The 21,335-nt window shown below is 51.8% G+C and overlaps 1 protein-coding gene across 2 annotated transcripts; it reads left to right on the forward strand.

Annotated features, from left to right (window-relative positions):
* The first annotated feature begins 1,126 nt into the window (after positions 1-1,126).
* Positions 1,127-21,279, forward strand: SETD1A (SET domain containing 1A, histone lysine methyltransferase). 2 transcript variants are annotated; one of them, XM_036280683.1, is made up of 19 exons: positions 1,127-1,142; positions 1,717-1,881; positions 2,104-2,199; positions 3,925-4,195; positions 5,257-5,378; positions 5,605-5,834; positions 6,121-6,961; positions 7,118-7,903; positions 8,386-8,562; positions 8,689-8,776; positions 9,499-9,656; positions 9,784-9,871; positions 11,801-12,133; positions 16,261-17,292; positions 17,723-17,895; positions 17,986-18,096; positions 18,277-18,396; positions 20,238-20,375; positions 20,455-21,279. In XM_036280683.1, the coding sequence occupies exons 2-19, from the start codon at positions 1,732-1,734 to the stop codon at positions 20,626-20,628; spliced, it is 5,088 nt and encodes a 1,695-aa protein (XP_036136576.1). In that variant the 5' UTR covers positions 1,127-1,142; positions 1,717-1,731; the 3' UTR covers positions 20,629-21,279. The 2 variants fall into 2 exon arrangements, with proteins under 2 accessions (XP_036136576.1, XP_036136575.1); XM_036280682.1 differs by lacking the exon at positions 1,127-1,142 and having other exon boundaries at positions 1,577-1,881.
* The last annotated feature ends 56 nt before the right edge of the window (positions 21,280-21,335 follow it).

The following is a 21,335-nucleotide window of genomic DNA, read 5'->3' on the forward strand; positions in this document are numbered from 1 at the left end:
AATGCGAAACCTTCTGGGGGGGTCTCAGTTTCCCTATCTGTCAAGTGGGCATCTTAAGCAGCTAGGGGCCAACGAGGATAACGGGAGGGAAACGCTCCCTGCATTATGTGCAGCGCCAGGCAAACGGCCTGAGTCACCATGGTTGGCTGTAGTTTCCCATCTCATGGGCACCCCTCCCTGTCCGCCGGGGTTTCGATGGGTCCTACAGGAAGCGCCCCAGCGACGCCAGGGTCCGCACGCTCTGACCACGCCCTCTGCGCACGGCGCCTTGGCTCCGCCCACAGGAGAATTCGCAGATTCGCTAGGCCGGCTCCTCAGAATTACTCAGGCCTCGATGTTCAGCCGAGAATTCTCGTCGGACTCTGAGAGGAGCTTTGGGCCATAGCCATTTTCCTCGGGTCGGAACTGGGCCGTTCCCTGAATTGTACTAGTAAGAAAATCCAGAAAAGTGGCTGACTCTGCCAGCAGGGCTTGGCTAACCAGGCATTTTTTTCCTTGACTCCACCAAAGCGGGTGAAGGGAGGCAACAGCTGGGGCCGGGACCTGTGGCGAATCTGCAACCTCTTAGACGTTTGGCCGCGCAAGAAAGGGGAAGGCAAGAGGAGCAAAGGAGCGCGCGTCTCATCCACCCATTCGCCCCGCCCGCCTGACGAATCTGCGCCCGTTCAACGCGTCACTCAAATCTCCCCAGCTCTGGCTGGCCTCCTCCCGTCCGCCCCGCCCCCTTTTCCTCGGGGATTAGTCGCTGCTTTCGTCGCCGCCGATTCGTCAACGGCCCCAGGCCAGAGCAGCTGGATAGTCGTGGTGAAGCCCACTCTCCGGGGGATGCGGCCAATCTCCAGGTTCCCTAGGCCGCAACTCTCGAGCCTCATCGGGCGCTGGCCGAGGCGAAACTGCTATCCTCGGCCCCTTTGGTCCCCCGGTGGCGCCCGTGGCGAAAGTGCGAATGTCGACGCTGTGCCTGCTGGGCCTCGCGCAGGTGGCGGTGGTGTTTGGTGCGCGCGCCGGGGAGGTGGTGGTGGGGGGGCGCCGCCGCCGCCACCGCTGCGGGGCCGGGTCTCGCGCTGCCGCCGCCGCCGCCGCCTCGCGCCACTGAGGTGCCGCGCGGGGTGGGGGGAGGGGGAGCCGCTCGACACGAGCGGGTGAGTGGGGCCGCGCCGCGCGTGCGCGGAGATGGGGGGGGCAGAACGCACCGGGGCGGGAGGAGAGGGCAGCGGCGCGCGTTTCCCCTATCCCCCCGCCCAGATTCAGGGCCGAAGCCGGGTCTCGGGCTCGGTCTCGCGGTGTTTCCAACGCCCCGAATAGGTGCCACCTCTTGGCCGGAGGATCGGGGCGCGGGGACGCGAGCGGGTGTGTGGGAGCGGGAGCCGGGCTTGGCCCGGGCCGCTGGCCGGTGAGGAGGCGGGAGGGGGCGGGGCCTGCAAGGGGGCGGGGGAGGGGTCTTGCTCCGAGGGCTAGTGGGGCGCGCGCTAGGTGTGTGTGTGTGTTGGGGGGGCACGAGATGGGCCTGGTGGTCTGAGGGGAGAGTTGGGAGGTGGAGAGAGAATGTGTTGTTACGTGAAAGAGTGTACTTGGAAAATCTGGGGGAGCCACGGGTCATGGTGAGGTGTGGAAACGGGTGATGAGAGAACCTGGAGTCTGGGCTAGTTGATGAGGGGCAGCAAGGGAGTCAGGCCTAAGACATGAACCCCGTTGCGTATTCCTCTGTTGTAACAGTGTAAATGAGCAAAGATGGATCAGGAAGGTGGGGGAGATGGGCAGAAGGCCCCGAGCTTCCAGTGGCGAAACTACAAGCTCATCGTGGATCCTGCCTTGGACCCTGCCTTGCGCAGGCCTTCTCAAAAGGTGTACCGCTACGATGGAGTCCACTTCAGTGTCAACGTGAGTGTCCCGGGCCTTTCCTTGCCATGTAGGAAACTCCAGGCCCCATTCTCCTGTTGGTTCTGTTCAACACCTGGAATTTCCATATCTATAGTCTGCCTTCTTAAAAAGTGGCTAATCAGAACCCAACTCTTTTGCATATGGGTCTTCAGGTGGGCTTCTTAGAGCTCAACAATGTGGTTTCACCTTGAGCTATCTTTCTGTTCCTGCTTTCCTCCCTAGGACTCAAAGTACATACCAGTCGAAGACCTCCAAGACCCTCGTTGCCATGTCAGGTCCAAAAACAGAGACTTTTCCCTCCCAGTCCCTAAGTTTAAGGTATGTTTCTTCTAGTGTCCTGGTGTGGTGGCCCTTAGAGGGTGTGGAGGATCCATCCTGGCAATCTAGTCTTAATGTAGCTGAATAAAAGGGAGTTTTCTAATGAAAGGATCTTAGCTCTAACAGTGTCTGAGACTGTGAGACTGAGTTGTACTGGACAGAAGGCGTGTTTATTTTCTAGAAAGGTATAGGTGAGGTGTCACAGGCAGGGGTGTTGACTCCTTGAAGGATAACATAAAGACAGGTTTAGCTGCTGCGTTTATCACTATGTATTCCTAGACAGTGTATAGCTTGACAGTGCTCTGGTCTGATACCCCAGTTTCTCGACAGTTAAGGGGAGTGATAAGGCCAGGGGCTCCATTCCTGGAGTCTGTTTCTAACCTCTCATTTGGCCATTTGATCCTCCATCTTGTTCCCTCAGAGGATTCCCATTTTCCTGTCTAGGCAGGATACTCATCAGCCCTTAGGCTGGGCCCAGAAGGTTTTTAGTTTCCCTCACTGATTCTTTTTTCTTCATTTTTAAATAAATTATTCGTGGGGTTCCCTCATCCCTTTTTTCACTTTGTATATTTTCCCTGGACAATCTTTTTCACACCCATGATTTTGACTATTACCAAAATGTTCGTGACTTCCAAATCTCTATTTCTAGCCAAAATCAGTCTAGAACTTCAAAAGTGTATGCCTGGTAGTGGGACAGCCCCATCTGGAAGCCCCACAGACATCTCAGATTAAAGAGATATAAAACAAATTATTTTACCCCTTTAAATCCTGCTCTCCCCTTCATCCACTCAGCTATACAAGCTAGAAACCTGGGAGTCATCCTGTGATTCTCCTCTTCTTTATCACATAATCTGTTACAAAGTCTTGCTGACCCTTTTTCCTAAACACATCTTTATGTCTTAATTATCCTATTTTTATTGTCATATCTTTAGTGCAAACTCTTATAATTCATTTTTTCTGGTTTACTTGCTTCCATTCTTTTCTCCATTTCACGTTCCACCCTGCTGTCATTGTCTTTCTGATTTTACTGTTTTCTTATTGTACTTTTGTTGCCAAGTCCATTTTTATACATTGACATTTATAATTATTGACTTGGTCAAGCTTCATCTGCCTTGATTCTGCTCACCTATGTTCCATCCTGCTATACACTCTGCAATTTCTAGGAAACGCTATTATTCTATAATTTCATGCCCTTTTAAGTTGTTGTCATTTTGGGTAACTCCTGTTTATTCAAAAGGCCCAGTACAAATTATACCATCTGTATGAATACTTCCCTGCCTCTACTCTGAACAAAGGTTTCTTTTTCTGGGTTCCCAGACACCCTCTCTACACCTCTGCTGACACTTAATGTCATGTTATGATTGTATGTGTCTCTCTTTCTTGTCTACTTTTTTGGACAGGAATCTCCTTTTCCCCCCCATCTTTGTATTCCTAGTACCCAGTCCATAGTAATCACTATTAAAAGCTGAGTGAGTGAATTCTTTATAGCTGGTTTCTACCACGAGTGTTTATTTCTCAGTTTGCACTTTTCTTTTCTTGGTTCTTGCCATTATTCTGTGGTGAAAAGAATTCAGGAGAGAGGGGGATAAAGACTGTTGTATCCCTTGTTGGGGCTCCCTTCCTTTGCCTCTCAGTTTTCCAGTCCTATCTCTGTTGATTTCATGGGTCTCTGTAAAGTTTCCCGAAGGAAAAAGCATTAAGACCCCAGTCTTATCCTCTCCACAGCTGGATGAGTTCTATATTGGACAGATCCCACTGAAGGAAGTGACTTTTGCAAGACTGAATGACAACGTGCGGGAGACCTTCCTGAAGGATATGTGCCGAAAGTATGGTGAGGTGGAAGAGGTAGAGATCCTTCTTCACCCCCGAACTCGCAAGCACCTGGGTCTGGCCCGTGTGCTCTTCACCAGCACTCGAGGAGCCAAGGAAACGGTCAAAAACCTCCACCTTACCTCTGTGATGGGCAACATCATCCATGCCCAGCTTGACATCAAAGGTGAGGGTTCCCCTGCCTGCTGCCAAAGTTGGGCTCCAGCGGAGATTGTACATACAAATGCCGGTTGGAGCCAGGCATATGATCAGGTTTATGATTCCTCATCTGAAACTCTTGGGGCCAGATGGGTTTCTGAAATCAGAATTTTACAAAGGGATTATGGTACATAAGTGGTTTTTTGTATGTTATCTTTAGCAGGGTTGGGGCTGCACTAGCATGTGGCTATTTTTGTAAGAAAGTGTATGATGAATAAAAACTAGAGTAAATAACTTCAGCCCAGGATTCCCCAAAATACTGGGTTTTGAAATTTTGGATCGAGAATGAGAGACTTGCATAGGTGAGTGAAGGAAGCAGTCTGGGCTTCTGTGTTAGGAGTAATAGGGAGGGGTGGGGATTGTGGCATACTGTAGTGCAGTGCCATGTAAAGGAGGCAGCTGTTAGTTGGCATTAACCAATTTGCAAGTGGGAATGAGGACTAATATTGCCAAGTAATCTTTTTCTTTTTCTTTTTTTCATTTTTAAGCAAGAAATCCAGGTTTTTGTATCAAAACTCATGGTTTTAAAATGTTGCATCATCCTCCACCCCCCAAAAAAACCAAACAGGCATTTTTTAAGTGATTGTGTAAGGCAAGTAAAACATAACCTTGGGGTGGATTTAGCCCTTAGGCTGCCATTTTGCAACCCTAAGTTTATAGGATGAGGAGCATGATAGCATCTAGCATCAGATGACTTGGATTTGAATTCCAGTTCTACCACTAGCCAACTTAGTGACTTTGTGCAGGTCAATTTTCTTTAAGCCTACAAAGTAGGGGTACTGATACTTTTCCCTTCTGGTGGTCATTCAGTGTAGTAACACATGGAGAAGAAACTGAAGTGATACACTACATGCCATTTGTAGTAGTTGTTTGGTTGAGATGTGTCCCAGAGATAGATACGGAAAAAGAATTGAAATCCCCAAACCCAAGACTCAACTTGAGGCCTGAGGAATAAGTGGAAATACCACATTAGGAAGGAGTTGTCTTTTCTCCGTCTGACTCTGCTAGTTCCTATTTTTCTCTCTCCAGGACAACAACGAATGAAGTACTATGAACTGATTGTCAATGGCTCCTACACCCCTCAGACAGTGCCCACTGGGGGCAAGGCCCTGAGTGAGAAGTTCCAGGGCTCTGGTGTAGCCACTGAGACGGTGAGAAGCTTATGGTTGCCATAGCCCTAGCCTTGTGGTCGTAGTCCTTGAGTGCCAAAACCAGTCTTTGGGAGGTTCTGGACTTCATTATTAAGTATAGAAACAGCCAAGAAAAAGTCTTTAGGTACTTTCAAAAGATAGGGAACGGGGATTCTTGGTTTGGGGAAGGGCGAATTGTTAAACTTGATCTCTTTTCCTTTCTCCCTGTTCCACTCTCCCCCTCCAGACTGAATCCCGCCGCCGCCCCTCTTCTGACACAGCTGCCTACCCAGCAGGCACTGCTGTGGTGGGCACTCCTGGCAATGGTACCCCCTGCTCCCAGGACACAAGCTTCTCTAGCAGCCGACAAGACACCCCATCTTCCTTTGGCCAGTTCACCCCTCAGTCCTCCCAAGGAACCCCTTACACATCTCGGGGCAGCACCCCTTACTCTCAGGACTCTGCCTACTCCAGCAGGTACAGAGTAAACATCCTCTGGGACCCCCAGATTCTGGAGCTGCCACTGGGAAGAAGAAACCCAAAGTCTAAGGGAGAGTTGGGAATAATTTGTCCTAGTTTCTCTGTGGATTCAGCCAACAAATCCCTGTTCTCAGGGAGCTTATTCTGGCTAGGAACCCAGCAGCATTTAGATCTTCCTTTGGGGGCGTCATAGAGGGGCTTTGGGTACTGAGAACTGGGACCAGGATCCTAGGGTTCAGTCGTACAGAGTTGAAGCCAGCTAACTCCTGCATCTTTTCTCTAGCACCACTTCAACCTCCTTCAAGCCCCGGCGGTCAGAGAACAGCTACCAAGATTCCTTTTCCCGCCGCCATTTCTCTGCATCTTCAGCCCCAACAACCACCTCTGCAGCCATCTCTGCCACCACCGCAGCCACCGCCACATCCTCCACCTCTTCCTCCTCGTTGTCCTCGTCATCCTCTTCTTCCTCATCCTCTCATTTTCGTGGTTCTGACTCGAACTACCCAGCATATTACGAAAGCTGGAATCGCTACCAACGCCATCCTTCCTATCCACACCGCCGGGCAACTCGGGAGGAGCCCCCGGGGGCACCTTTTGCTGAAAATACAGCTGAGCGCTTCCCACCTTCCTACACCTCATACTTGCCCCCTGAGCCCAGCCGGCCCACTGACCAGGACTACCGGCCTCCTGCTTCAGAGGCTCCACCCCCAGAGCCTCCAGAACCTGGTGGAGGTGGTGGTGCTGGGGGGCCCAGCCCTGAGAGAGAAGAAGCTCGGACCTCCCCCCGCCCAGCCTCACCTGCTCGTTCTGGCTCCCCAGCCCCAGAGACCACCAATGAGAGTGTGCCCTTTGCTCAACACAGCAGCCTAGATTCCCGCATTGAGATGTTGCTGAAGGAGCAGCGCTCCAAGTTTTCTTTCCTGGCTTCTGACACAGAGGAAGAGGAAGAGAACAGCACCACAGGCCCTGGGGCTAGAGATGCAGGGATTGAGGTGCCTTCTGGTTCAGGTCACGGGCCCTGCACGCCCCCTCCAGCCCCGGCTAATTTTGAGGATGTGGCACCTACAGGGAGTGGGGAACCAGGGGCTACCCGGGAATCTCCTAAGGCCAACGGACAGAACCAGGTGAGGTTGGGGTCAACCAGTGGAGGTAACCTGGGATCAGGGAAGTGGTGTTGGGCCCAGGGGGGGAGGGAAGGGAGCTAGACAAGAGAATGGAATTAAGGAAGAGCTCAGGGAACAGGCAGAAGCTTTGTGTGACCCTCCTCTGCACCCCTACAGGCTTCTCCATGCTCTTCCGGAGAGGACATGGAGATCTCCGACGATGACAGGGGTGGCTCACCCCCTCCAGCCCCAACACCTCCCCAGCAGCCTCCACCCCCTCCTCCCCCACCCCCTCCTCCTCCTCCCTACCTGGCTTCCCTTCCCCTTGGTTATCCTCCTCACCAGCCTGCCTACCTCCTCCCGCCCCGACCTGATGGGCCACCGCCCCCTGAGTACCCCCCACCTCCTCCGCCACCCCCCCACATCTATGACTTTGTGAACTCCCTAGAGCTCATGGATCGACTTGGGGCTCAGTGGGGAGGAATGCCCATGTCCTTCCAGATGCAGACCCAGATGTTAACTCGGCTCCATCAGCTGCGGCAGGGCAAGGGATTGACTGCTGCCTCAGCTGGTCCCCATGGTGGGGCTTTTGGGGAGGCCTTCCTCCCATTCCCACACCCCCAAGAGGCAGCCTATGGCTTACCCTATGCTCTGTACACACAAGGGCAAGAAGGCCGAGGGGCATACTCCCGGGAGGCTTACCACCTGCCTTTGCCCGTGGCAGCCGAGCCCTTGCCCTCCTCTTCAGTGTCAGGAGAGGAGGCTCGGCTGCCTCCAAGGGAGGAAGTAGAGCTGGCAGAGGGCAAAGCCCTGCCATCAGCAGGCACTGTGGGCCGTGTGCTGGCCACCCTCGTCCAAGAGATGAAGAGTATCATGCAGCGAGACCTCAACCGCAAGATGGTGGAAAATGTGGCCTTTGGAGCCTTTGACCAGTGGTGGGAGAGCAAGGAAGAGAAGGCTAAGGTGAGGGTCAATGCCTGGAACTGGGGAAACCTGGGGCTCCTGGGAGGAAATAGACCTCTTGCTTCTCCAGGCTACACAGCTCAAAATAGAGAAGAGGGATGATCAAGGCAAGTGGAGCGAGACTGGGATACTGGTTGGGCAGGGAGTTGGAGCACACAGCACTAGAAAAGCATGAGCCTGAGAGCCCGAAGAGCTCTGCTTGCTCGCAGTGGACAAGGTCCTTCAGTGTCTAGGCTTCAGTCTTCAGTGTCTTCATTTGTAGAGCGGGGAGGATAGTAGCTGCTCTCTAAGGTTGATGGGACTGTAAGCGAGCAGACTTGGGGGAAGTGCCTCTAGAGGGGCTGGTGCAGCAAGATACAGCATAGATGTGCATCAGCTAGAGGAGTGTGTAGATGCGATTCTATGTTCCTGGGGCCTGTGAGTATTTCCCAGGGAGGAGGCAGTGCCTAGGTTCTGTGGCTCAATCCCTCTACTGCCTACAGCCATTCCAGAATGCAGCCAAACAGCAAGCCAAGGAGGAAGATAAAGAGAAGACAAAGCTCAAAGAGCCAGGCCTGCTATCCCTTGTAGACTGGGCAAAGAGTGGGGGTACCACAGGCATCGAGGCCTTCGCCTTTGGGTCAGGACTGCGAGGGGCCCTGCGGCTGCCTTCTTTCAAGGTACCTAGAACTGTGGTCTTGCCTAGTAGGGTGGGAGCAGGGCATCCTTTCTTCCTTGGGGTAACGGTGGTTGGAAACTTGGAGTATTTGGAGTCTAAATGGACTCTGTCTCTTCCCATTCCCCAGGTAAAACGAAAAGAGCCTTCAGAAATTTCAGAGGCCAGTGAGGAAAAGAGGCCCCGGCCTTCCACTCCAGCTGAGGAAGATGAAGATGGTGAGTGGGAAGGTCAGGTGGAAGGAGAAAGGGGAAAGGCTGCTTAGATTCTAATAGGAAAGCAAGAATCAGGGAGAAAAGGACACAGATGTCTTAAAGGCAAGGAGCCAAGTGGAGATTTTGGTACAGGGTTAAAATAAAGCAGTTCTGAGAGATGTGAGAAGCTTCAGATGGGGCAGCCCCTGGATTTTAGTTATGGTTCTTACTCTGATAATGCTGATTTAAGCTTTTTGTGTTTTAGTTTTCCTCTTGTAAAACAGAAGTAATAATTCCCACATGTAAAAATCACAGAATTTCAAGGTTAAATGGATTAAGCTCTCTTAGACTTTCTTACCAATTTGCTTAAGTCTAAGCTATTGGTTGACAGTTGTGTCTGGGAAACTTCCATATTGAGTCTAGTCTGCTCGCTTGGAAACCTATTGGTCTTAGTAGTATTTGGGCGGGGCAGGCATAACAAGTCAGCTGCCTCTTCCACCTAACTGAGAAAACGATGAAAGATAAAATGAATGTGGTATGTTTAAAATTGTAAAATGTTACGTATTGCCAAGTTTTTTTGTGTTTCTCTGCTGAGCTTCAACTTCTTAATCTATAAAACGAGGTCTGTCTTGTGGGACTGTGAGGAAGATCAGCGACAGTGTATGCACAGCTCCTTTCACAGGGTCGAGAAATGGTAACTTACTGCTGATGGTAAATTGTCCTAACTACCACTCACCCGGGCCTAGACCCTGAGCGAGAGAAGGAGGCTGGAGAGTCAGGACGTCCAGGGACCAAGCCCCCAAAGCGAGATGAAGAACGAAGCAAGACCCAGGGCAAGCACCGCAAGTCCTTTGCTCTGGACAGTGAGGGGGAGGAGGCATCACAGGAGTCCTCCTCGGAGAAGGTGAGGAGCCTACTTCCTGAGTACCTGTGCCCATAGCCACTTCCCTTTGGGCTGGAGCCTGGGTAGCTGTGACTTCTAGAGGACCAGTTGTCCTTTCCGTTAGTCCCTATTTGTCCCTTTCTTTAAGGATGAGGAGGATGATGAGGAAGATGAGGAAGATGAAGATCATGAGGAAGCCATGGATACTGCAAAGAAGGAGGCAGAAGCATCAGATGGTAAGCACAGACAAAACAGTAGAGTTCTGCTTAGGGAAGAAGGGGTCAGCCACCTGACTAGTCCTTTTCTGAACCCACATACCTTTCCTGCTGGATTTGTTGGCCACCATTGACCTCCCCAAAAGCAACTTTTTTAGCCCTATCCTTTGGAACCCTTGGCTCATTGTAAACAATAACCCTACTACCCAAATGTTTCTTCGTGCTTACCTCTGCCCCTGAAGACAACCCACTAGAGCCTATTTATTTTCCCAGACCCATGATATAAGGGGCTGTGTTCTCTTGCTACCCTTTGATGCTGTCAGAGCGTGCCTTCCCATCTCTGAGCACTGCTCTTCCTTCGAGGCTCAGCCACTGAGCCGTGCCTGCCTCTTCCCCTCCCTGCTCTGCCATTACCAGACACTTCTTCAGTTGAATACTTGTTCGTTGCTCCATATTCATTGAAGCTTGGTTATGTGGCTTAGTCTTTTTTTTTTTTCATACTTTTGTTTAGAAGTATATATATATATGTATATATATGGGGTAGGAGAAGGGTAGGTTTATAGTTGTTGGTGTGGAAAGTAATATAAAAAAAATAATACAGGAATAAACTGTGTTTCACATTACAACTCTAAACCTACTTTTGCTTCACCCTGTATATTGAGCCCCTGTTCTGTGGCAGGTACTGTTCTAGGTGTTGGGGACACATCAATGACCAGGACAGATGTGGTTCCTGCTTTTGCAGAGCTTGTGATCAGTTGGCAGGGAGGGGGAGACTTGACGAACAAGTGAACAAATAATAGCACTTAGGATACAGATGTATGTTTTACAGAAGATAAAATCGGTTAATGAGGTAGAGAGTAACAGGGTAGGAGAACTGGGGAAAGACTGACTGTTCATATCGAATAGTGAAGGAATGCCGCAGAGAGGTGCCATTTCTGCAGAGGCCAGAATGGGGAGACTGGTGATCTGAGAGTTTCTTTTCAGTAAAGCAAGGGGGAAATCATCTGCTAGGAATGAGTGTGTGTAGACCTCTACACATCCACTTGGTCACCTCCTTTCAGCTTTACCACCTCTGTATTTTCTTGAATTGTCGCCTTTGATCCTGCTAGCCTGCCTTTCTCACTTAGAGGCTGCAACCGTTTTTGACTGATTTTCCTGTCTGTTTTCATTCTTCTCCATTCCCAGCCTTTTTCCAGCCTGCTGATGGAATTATCTTTCCTAAAATGCACACTGGATCCTCTATAAAGTCTTTTCTTGGCTCCTTATTTTCCACAAGGTGACTTCTCAGCCTAACACTTTGGGCCATTTATAGGTCTAGCTCTTGCTTATCTGTTTGGGTCATCTTGTCATTCTCCAGACCCTCCCTGGCCACCACCACCTTCTATTCTAGTTTACATAGTTATGTTCCTCAAAGACTACAAAATTCTTAGTTTCTTAGAACCCTTACAGTGTATTATCATCTCCTAGAGGCACAGAGCATGTAACATTCCTAAGCTTACTTTACCCTGGAATCCATTTTCAGAGTCTGTTGTCCAGGCAGTGCCTACAAGACCCACTGTAGGAAAAGCTTTGGTAGTTAGAGAGGACTGCTTGCCAGTCTCTCATGCCCCATCTTCTCTTAACCTTTGACATCCCCGCTTAACCCCCATGTCTGCTTGGTGAACCCCTCTTTATCTCTCTTGACTTCAACATCTTCACAGGGATATCTTTCTTGACTTGATCCACCAGGCAGAATCCAGGGCTTTCCTTTGCCATGATCTCCCAGTCCTTCACACTAAGATTTACCACACTAGGAACAAATTGTGTGCTTATTCAACTCTTTGAGGCTGGGTCTTCCCAGCACCTAGCACAGAGCCCAACATATCCACAGTGGTGAGTCAGTGAATGAACCCATGCTTGACCAGTGAGGGATCTTCCCGCCTCGCCTGATTGCGCCTTCTGGATTTCCAGGCGAGGATGAGGGAAGCGATTCGTCCTCCAAATGTTCTCTGTATGCTGACTCAGATGGTGAAAATGATAGCACCTCGGACTCCGGAAGTGGTAGCTCGTCCAGCTCCTCATCTTCTTCATCTTCCTCCTCCTCCTCGTCGTCATCATCTGAGTCCTCTGAAGAAGAAGAGGAGGAAGAAGAGCGACCAGCAACCATCCCGTCGGTATCCCCACCCCTTAGAGACGTCCCCCTGCCCCTGCCAGCACCTGTGGAGGAGCCCAAGCCGGAGAGGATTGCAGGCTCACCAGTCACACCGCTCCCTGAACAGGAGAAGTCTCCAGCAAGACCTGTAGGTAGGTGGTGCGGAGCTGCTGCATTCAACAGGCTGTTGGATCAACAGATCTTAAGCTCTGGAAAGAGCATTAGGCTGAAAATGAGGTAGACATTTGAAAGTAATGAAAGTATGGATGTGAATATAGTTGTGTACATTAGAAGGATGTTTGGAATGAGAGAAGGGGGCCAGAGCCTTAAAGTCTTACAAGAAACAGATGAGCAAAGAGGAGCCAGACAAGGCTGAAAAGGAGTGATCAGGCAGGTGGGAAGGAAGGTGGGGAGCTTAGAGTTTCAAAAGGAGGGAGTGGTTTGTATCAGCAGGCCACAAGAGAGGTTGTAAGATAGGAAATGTATCTGTTGGATTTAACGGTTAGGTCACTGGTGACCTTATCAATTTCAGTAGAGTGGATAAGACTGGAGCCAGGTTATGGGGTTTTAGTAGTAAGGACAGGCAACAGAGATAACCAGTCTTTTGGAAGAGTAGGTTACTTTTGTGAAAAAAAGAGAGTTGAGAGTTTGTAATTAATAATAACAGCATTTATTGAGTACCTATGTGCCAGCCTGGCACATTGTAATTTCATTTTTTTAATCTTGACAACATTCCTATTCCCATTTTACAGATGAGGACTTTGAAGTTTAGTGAAATACTCAAGGTTACCCAGCTGGGATTGGAGAAATAGCAAGAAACAGGGTTGATGGAGGGCTAGGTTTTCAAAGTAGGTGAGATTTGAGCATGTTCATACATTGAAGGGAAGAGGGAGCAGGTAGGTGAACCAGGAGAGAGGAATACTTACTTGCTGGATTAGCATGGCGGGAAGGGGCATACTCTAGATCTGATGCAAATCTATCTGTAAATGGGGAGGTAGGGAGATAATGGGGTTTCGTGCCTGATGGCCCCTTTTTGCACTTGGCAGTGGGAAAGTAGGACAGTTTCTGAGCCTGAGAAGGATGGGTGGAGTAGGAGCCTTGGAAAGAGAAGCAAGTGGGAAGTGAGGATGAAAGCTGACTAGGTTTGCCAGCAACTCAGAAGCCCTGCTGAGGCTGTGAGTTGTGGGTCAAGGAGGAGAGAATGCAGGTAGTTGGGTAGATTCAGGGATGGGAGTCTATAGGGTAGAGGTGGTAGAAGGATGTTGAAAGTTCTGTGAAAGGAGGGGACAAAGTGAGGGCCCCTGCAGTCTGGGGATGAGAAAGAAAGAAGTTAATTTAGGAGGAGGGTGATGGACTGGAGAGAGATAGAAGGATGGGAAATCAAAAAGGTTCAGTGGGATGAACTGAAAGAACCTGGGGAATTGTGGTCAGAGGGTAGGGAATCAAAGTGTAAGGGTTCAAGGTGGAGCTATTCTAAAGGGTGACAAAGTCAGGTGTGTGACTGTGGAGGGTCGCTGAGGATGAAGGAGGTCACTGGAGATGTGAAATTGGGTAAACAGGTGGGCTATCAGAGTCCCTGAGATAGATAGCAGAGGTGGGAGAGGAGAGGGCGATTAAGGCAGGTTCCTTGGTTTTTACAGAATGATAGGGAAATGCAAGTTATCAAGGATGCAACTGGATAGAGGACTCTGTGGCCTGATGGCAGGAGCCTGGGACAGGGCTTGTCTGGTGGAACCCAAACACAGGGACCTGGACACTTTTAGGACTTGCTTTTCCTCTATCTTCTGATCTGATTCATTCTTCTCTCCTTCTTCAAATGGGGTTCCTCTGCTTCTCCATTCTAGCAGAGGATGATTGCCCCCACAGACAGACCCACTCCTGTCTTAGATCCTTACTCTCAGGGAAGTTTCTGGTTGGGCTAGCTTGGCTCAGGTTAGCCATCGGTTAACGAGGGTCGGTCATAAAGGAGCAATGGTGACTTCTGGGAGTTGTATAGACTGGGAAGGTACCCCAAAAGTCTCCCTAAATGAAAGGCATGGCCACGGAAATGTGTATGAAGAAGCTGAGCGAGGAGGGGAATTTCTTCTCTGCAAGACCCAGGCTTTCAGAGGGCAAAGTGGGCTAGGTTGGGAGGATGGGTCAGAGGGAGAGGCTGCCCCAAAATGTTGGAGAAAAGTGGTGAGAGGACTCAAACTGGAGAACCTAGGACCAGCACCCCAGAGCCTTGCTAGCTTCAAAGTGGACACCAGATGGTATCCAGATCCTTGAAAAATGCAGGCTGAGGGCCTTGCTCAGATTGTCAGATGAGGGAACATTCCTTTTTTTTGTTGTTAAAATTTAAGTTTCAAGATCGTTAGTGATACCAATTTTTTTTTTTCTTTATTGATTTTACAGAGAGGAAGGGGGAGAGAAAGAGAGAGAAACATTGATGAGAAAGAACATCAATTGGCCGCCTCCTGCATGCCCCCCACTAGGGATTTGGGCCACAACCTGAGCATGTGCGCTGACGGAATTGAACCAGCAACCCCTTGGTGCATGGGTCGATGCTCAGTCACTGAGCCACACCAGCTGGGCAGGGAACATCTCTTAAGGCATTGGACGCTTGTGATGATAACTGCCTGCTTGGGCCAAGCAAGGTGCTGGCTGCCTTTTAGCTCTGAGTAGTAGAGCTAGATATGAAACCACTAAGTCCTGTCAGGTTGTCCAGACCAGTATAGGGCAGTAGGGAAGAGTACGAGCTCAACTCAGACTTCCTGTGGTGCAGATCTTATTCTGTCATTTGCTAGGTGTGTGACCTTGAGCACATTACTAACCTCTCTCTGCCAGTCTTCTGGTTCTGAGAGGAAGATGTTACCAGTGTCTGAGGAAGTCAGAGAAGCCTTCACAAAGGAGGTGGCATTAAGCTGGGTCTGAAACCTCCATGTCAGCTTTCCCAATGGGTAAAGGGAGAGAGGCATTCCAAATGAAGGCAACCCTGTAAGCAAAGGGCCAGAGGCCTGAAAGGCCAGGCATGTTTGGGTGGCCGAAACCTAGGATGAGAGGGCAAAGCGTCGACTGGCCTCATGGGCGCGTTGTCTGATGGGTCAGATCTGTAGGACAGGGTCTGCCCCAGGGAAAGGGCTGTTCGTGTACTGAGCAATATTGAGACCCCTGCACTCAGCAGCAGACTTGGAGCAGGGGGTCCCAACAGAGGGAGGATGTGCTTCTTGTTTTGTGGGTGGTTAGCTGGGGAGAGATGGCATGATCTGCTCTAAGATAATTTTTTCATCTCTCTAATGTACGGGATCTCAGCTCAACCTTCAACTTCTTTAGGGGAGACTTCTTGACTCCCCCTCACTTGGGAAAATCCCCAGCTGTGTCTGGGAGAAGCGGGGAGGAAGGCAAATTTTATAAAATATATTACTACAAAGATTCAGCTTCTGCCTTGGGTAGTTTGGCTCAGCGATTCGAGTGTCGATTAGAGTGTCGGCCTGTGGACCCGAGAGGCCTGGGTTCGGTTCCCGCTAAGGGCACATATCTCTGTTGCAGTGTGTCCCCGGCCCTGGTTGGGGTCATGTCGGTGGCAACCAGTCGATGTGTCTCTCTCACATCAATGCCCCCGCCCCCCGCCCCATCTGAAGATAAATGCAAAAATGTCCTTGGATGAGGATGGAAAAAAAAAGATTCAGCTTAACATTGTATCTTTTTCACCTCCCTGGACAGAGAATATTGTTTGTGGTTGAAATGATGGATACTTTAATTCAGATCTGACTCATTGTATCTTCATAAATGCAGCTGGCAAAAATTGTCTTGGTCTATGTAGTTCTGGATGGATGCAGTTCTGTCACCATCAGTCGGTAAAAAGGCTAGAGTCCGAGTGTTTGTTTCCTTAAGAGCCCCACCTACCCCCACTCTTCACAGTTTGAGCTGTACATTCTTTCATATAATTATTTCCATTGGACTGTAAACTCAGGGTTTTGCAAGTGTCTGCTCCATGTGTTTTCCCATATCTGACACACAGTTGGTGCTCGGTGAATGTGGAATGTATGAATGAACAGGTGCAAAGTCCCATCCTATCAGGGGAACCCATAGTGCTTCGGTCATTGCAGGTGTGAGGCAGACAGTGGGTTCACTGAATGAGCAGGAGTGTCTGTTGGAAGCTGAGTGCAGCCTGTTGAAAGGCAGCTGGGGTCTGGACTCCCTGCCGAGGCTGGCCGGTCTCCTCATAATGAATCTCAGTCTGATGGTGTTGGGCCAAGAAGCTGACCCTCTCCCTTTCCCTGTGTGCTTCTTTCCCCAGGTTCCACTGAGGAGCCAGCTCCCAGCGTGCCCCAGCCTCCCCCAGAGCCACCAGCTGGGCCCCCAGTCCCTGCCCCCTGCCCTGACGAGCGCCCCTCCTCTCCTATCCCCCTCCTGCCCCCACCCAAGAAACGCCGGAAAACCGTCTCCTTCTCTGCTGTGGAGGAGGTACCAGCCCCAGAGCCTTCCTCAGCTGCCCCACAGCAGGTCAAGTCTCCTGGCCCCATCTCCCGCAAAGTCCCCCGGGGTGTGGAGCGGACCATTCGCAATTTGCCCCTGGACCACGCATCTCTGGTCAAGAGTTGGCCTGAGGAGGTGTCCCGAGGAGGTCGGAGCCGGGCTACAGGCCGAGGCCGCTCCACCGAAGAAGAAGAGGCTGAGCCAGGGACGGAAGTAGACCTGGCGGTGCTGGCCAACCTGGCCCTGACCCCAGCCCGGCGCGGGTTGGCTGCCTTGCCTACTGGCGATGACCTAGAGGCCACAGAGACACCGGATGAGGCAGACCGCCTGGGCCCCCTGCTCAGCCACATCCTACTGGAGCACAACTATGCCCTGGCCATCAAGCCCCAACCCTTCACACCATCCCCTCGGCCCCTGGAGCCAGTTCCTGCCCCTGCAGCCCTCTTCAGCTCCCCAGCGGATGAGGTCCTAGAGGCTCCTGAGGTGGTGGTGGCCGAGGCAGAGGAACCAAAGCAGCAGCAGCAGGAGGAGGCTGAGGAGGAGGAGGAAGAGGAGGAGTCCGAGTCATCTGAGAGCAGCAGCAGCAGCAGCAGTAATGGGGAGGGGGCTATCCGGCGGCGCAGCCTCCGTTCCCACACCCGGCGCCGGCGGCCACCGCCGCCACCCCTACCCCCACCGCCTCCCACCTTTGAACCCCGCAGTGAGTTTGAGCAGATGACCATTCTCTATGATATTTGGAACTCGGGCCTGGACTTGGAGGACATGGGCTACCTACGGCTCACATATGAGCAGCTGTTGCAGCAGACAAGCGGGGCTGACTGGCTTAACGACACCCACTGGGTCCATCACACCAATATCCTGAGTCCTAGAGGCTGGCCTTCTCAGGATAGGAAGACAGGCCCAGGGAGTGGGGCGGACTTCCCTGAGGTCACAGAGCCGGGCAGTGTTCTCCTCAGACAACTCCTAGTGTGTACGTTTCTCTCCCGCCCTGTCCAATTCTCTTTGCCACCCACGTTCAGCCTGGGTATTTCTCCTCTGGCTACCTGGGTATTTTTCTCTGCCTCCTGCCTCTTTTCTGCCTCCCAAAGCTTTCCTGGCAGAAAAGGTGGCCTAAGACTTACTTCTCTCCATCTTTCTGTACTCCTCACACCAAGTATGCTCAGGACCTCAAACAAAGGTCAGTCACCCTTTCCTTGGGCTGGGACTGGAGGGACATAGGGGAGTTGGGGCCCCAGGGATCTGGCCAGTGAGGAACCCTTTCTCTTCCTTAACACACCCTGCACTCACCAACCTGAGCACTCCAAAACGCAAGCGGCGGCCCCAGGATGGGCCCAGGGAGCACCAGACAGGCTCAGCGCGCAGCGAAGGCTATTACCCCATCAGCAAGAAGGAAAAGGACAGGTACCTGGATGTGTGCCCTGTTTCAGCCCGGCAGCTGGAAGGGACGGACACTCAGGTGAGGCTCTGCTCTGATATATGGCCCACTGGCATCCTCTTCCCGTTGTTTCTCCTGTCCCTTACCTCCTCTCTGTCCTGCTTCTCACAGGGGACTAACCGTGTACTTTCGGAGCGTCGATCTGAGCAGCGGCGGCTGCTGAGTGCCATTGGCACCTCAGCCATCATGGATAGTGATCTGCTCAAACTAAACCAGCTCAAGGTGAGGAGTGGGGACTTGAGGAGAGAGACTCAGTGGAAGGGCAGCACTGTGGAGGTCCCCTAGGGGTGTGGATGGGGGGTGAGTGGCCAGAGCACCTTCCTGCCTTGGAGATCTGCAGGTAAAGCCAGGAGACAGGTTGAGGGAGGCATCCAGCAGCATAGTCTACCTTCTGCCCTCTAGTTCCGGAAGAAGAAGCTCCGATTCGGCCGCAGCCGAATCCACGAGTGGGGTCTGTTTGCCATGGAACCCATCGCTGCTGATGAGATGGTCATTGAATATGTGGGTCAGAACATCCGCCAGGTGAGGGGGCCCCACACCAAACTCCCAATCTGATGGCACCATGGGGTGCTGACATAAGACCCTTCCAACCCTCTGGATGAGTCCCCACATACCCTCCTGGCTCCAAGGCTTAGTCAATGAAATCTCTTCCTCTCTCCTTCCCTCCTCTCCCTTCCTTCTTTCCTAGTAATGGGTACTAAGATTATCTCTCCCTTTAAGGACCTCAGTTTAGTGGGGAAGACAGACATTGAACAAGTAACTATGATCAAGAATGGTGTTTGGTTGTTACACAAGGGGAAGTTCAGGGAGGCAGGTGGTTCAAGCACAGTGATGTTTACACCAGGAGCTGAAAGAGGATGAGCTCCCCAGGCTCATCATCTGGTTGTGGGACAGCATATGCAGAGGCCTGGAGGCAGGACAGTGTCAAGAGGGCAAGGAGGGCACTGTGGCTAGTTGAAAAATCTTGGGCCAGCAGCAGCGACATACAGCTAGAGAGGCAGGTAGAAGTCAGACTCTCCAGAAGTTAGGAGCCACATTAGTGAGTTTGGACCGATGGGGAGAGAGGAACATTGCTGTGAAGTGTTACACAGGAGAGGACTTAGGAAGTTGTAAGTTCCCTCTGGCTGCAGTGTGAAGAGAGAACTAGAGACAGACCAGTGGAGTAGAGTGGGTTGTTGCAGAGACCCGGACCAAAGGTGGAGTGCCTGGACTGGGCAGTGGCAGCCAAGGTAACAGGAGCCTGTGGGTCCAAGGTAGCTGGCAAGACAGGCCATCACGTTGGCTCTGGAGAGTAAGGGCAAGGAGGGAGGTAAGGCCATTTTCGGGGTGCTACCGTTAGCGGGGAGGAGGAATAGGTAGGGCTGCCAGTGAGATGGGCAGTGAGGAGGAGGAGCACATGTGTGATAAAGATGGTTTCTAACTGGGACATGTGAAGTTGCAGTGCCCAGGGGACATCTAGAGGATGACACCCAGATGCTCCACTGAGGTAGATTTGGGCTGGAGATGGAAGTTTGGGAGGAGTCCCCACAACTTAGCTGCCGTCGAAGCCCTTGGGAAGAGAGATCACCCGAGGGAAGAGCACAGAGGTTTTGTGTTCTATTTTCTGGGAAGTAAGTTATTCCTTCTCATACAAGAATGTGGGTTCAAATGTGGTCAACCTGCAGCAGTCAGTGGGTGTCTTTTTTGGAGAGGGTCCTGGGAGAATAGATGAGTAGAGTTCAGTCTGAAATGGTCACTGTCATCTTGGGAACTGCCACAGCCCCATAGTGAACTGGGGGCTCCGCTGGGGGCCAGGCAGACACTTCAGGAGCAGCCAGTGTCTGCTTCTGCCCGGTAACCAGTGCACACTTCCCTAGGGTCCTCTTTGTTTGTTTTTGTTTTTGTGTTTTTGTTAATTCTCACCTGAGGATATTTTTTCATTGATTTTTAGAGAGTAGGAGGGAGAGAAATGTTAATGTGAGAGAGACACATCAATTGGTTGCTTCCTGCACGCGATTGAACATGCAATGCAGGTACATGCCCTTGACCGAGAATCAAACCCGCAACCCTCTGTGTACTGGCTGGCGCTCTAACCACTGAACATCACAGGCCAGGGCCCCTGGGTCCTCTTTGGGAGATTTGGAATGGCAGTGAAGGTGGAAGGGGCAGGCCATAAGAGGGAGGGCTCTTGGAAGCAAAGTCAGGAGTGTCCATGCATTGGGTAAGTGGGAGCCAGACAGAGCTACAGATCCAGGACAGGTTGTAGCCCCAGGATGGCAGCTGGGAGACTGTGTAGACCCCCAATCACAGAGGCTGGGGGATTGAGCCCGGTCTGGCTAGAAGCTGAGGAGTAGTTCCCTGACCATTGCACCTCATCCTGCCAGATGGTGGCCGACATGAGGGAGAAGCGCTATGTGCAAGAGGGCATTGGCAGCAGCTACCTGTTCCGGGTGGACCATGACACTATCATCGATGCTACCAAGTGTGGCAACCTGGCGAGGTTCATCAACCATTGCTGCACGGTGCGCTGTGGGGGCCTGGCCAGGGCAGTGGGGTCCGAGGGTGTGGCCACACAGCTCACTCTGCCCTCCCCTCCTGCAGCCCAACTGTTATGCCAAGGTGATCACTATCGAATCCCAGAAAAAGATCGTGATTTACTCCAAGCAGCCCATTGGCGTGGACGAGGAGATCACCTATGACTACAAGTTCCCGCTGGAGGACAACAAGATCCCATGTCTGTGCGGCACTGAAAGCTGCCGTGGCTCCCTCAACTGAGGTGGGCAGGACTGGTGCCCACACCCCTATTTATTCCCCTTGGTGCCCTGAGCTCCCAGCCCCCCAGCCTTAGTGGGCTCAGGAGGGCCCACGTGCCCCCCATCTCCAGATAGGGAGTTGGGCCCCTGAGCCCTGCAAGGGAGCCTCAGTCCCTTGAGGCAGCCTCTGCCTCCCGTCACCCCTGCCACCAATCCCGATTTTTTTCTTTGCGGAGAAGAAGCTGTAAATGTTTTGTAGCTGCCAGCAGCTGTTTCCTGTGGAAACCTGGGGTGCCAGCCTGTACAGATCCTGTTCTTGGGGGCTGCACAGCCCTCTTGCTTTGTGTTAATGGGGACTTCCCTTTTGTGCCCTGCGTGCACCCCTCCCCAGTTTAGGGGTCTCTAGGGGGCAGTGGCCATGTTCTCCCCCTGGGGAGGGGGGCCCTGCGCCTCCCAGTCCTGGGGACTCCGTGCCTGGAACCCTGCCTCATCTTCTGTTCCTGCCAGACCCTGTGGGTCACCCTCCTACCCTGGTGTCTGGAAGCTCCGGCTGGGCCAGGCCAGGATGGTGGGGGGGAGCGGGCCCTTCCTGTTGGGCTGGATTGTACATATGTTAATAGCGCAAACCCAATGCCACATTTTTATAATTGTGATTAAACTTTATTGTACAAAAGTGCTTGGTCAGTATCTTTGGGAAAGAGATGGGGGGGGGGGGGGCGTGTTGAGGAC

This window comes from Molossus molossus, unplaced genomic scaffold (assembly GCF_014108415.1).
Source record: "Molossus molossus isolate mMolMol1 unplaced genomic scaffold, mMolMol1.p scaffold_m16_p_3, whole genome shotgun sequence".
NCBI classification, from domain to species: domain Eukaryota; kingdom Metazoa; phylum Chordata; class Mammalia; order Chiroptera; family Molossidae; genus Molossus; species Molossus molossus.

Bases quoted from the DNA above. Each gene is read 5' to 3' on its own strand.
- SETD1A (XM_036280683.1), top strand. From the start codon at position 1,732: ATGGATCAGGAAGGTGGGGGAGATGGGCAGAAGGCCCCGAGCTTCCAG. The intron at 9,872-11,800 runs GTAAGCACAGAC...CTGGATTTCCAG, and splicing joins GGAGGCAGAAGCATCAGATG to GCGAGGATGAGGGAAGCGAT. The intron at 18,397-20,237 runs GTGAGGGGGCCC...TCATCCTGCCAG, and splicing joins TGGGTCAGAACATCCGCCAG to ATGGTGGCCGACATGAGGGA.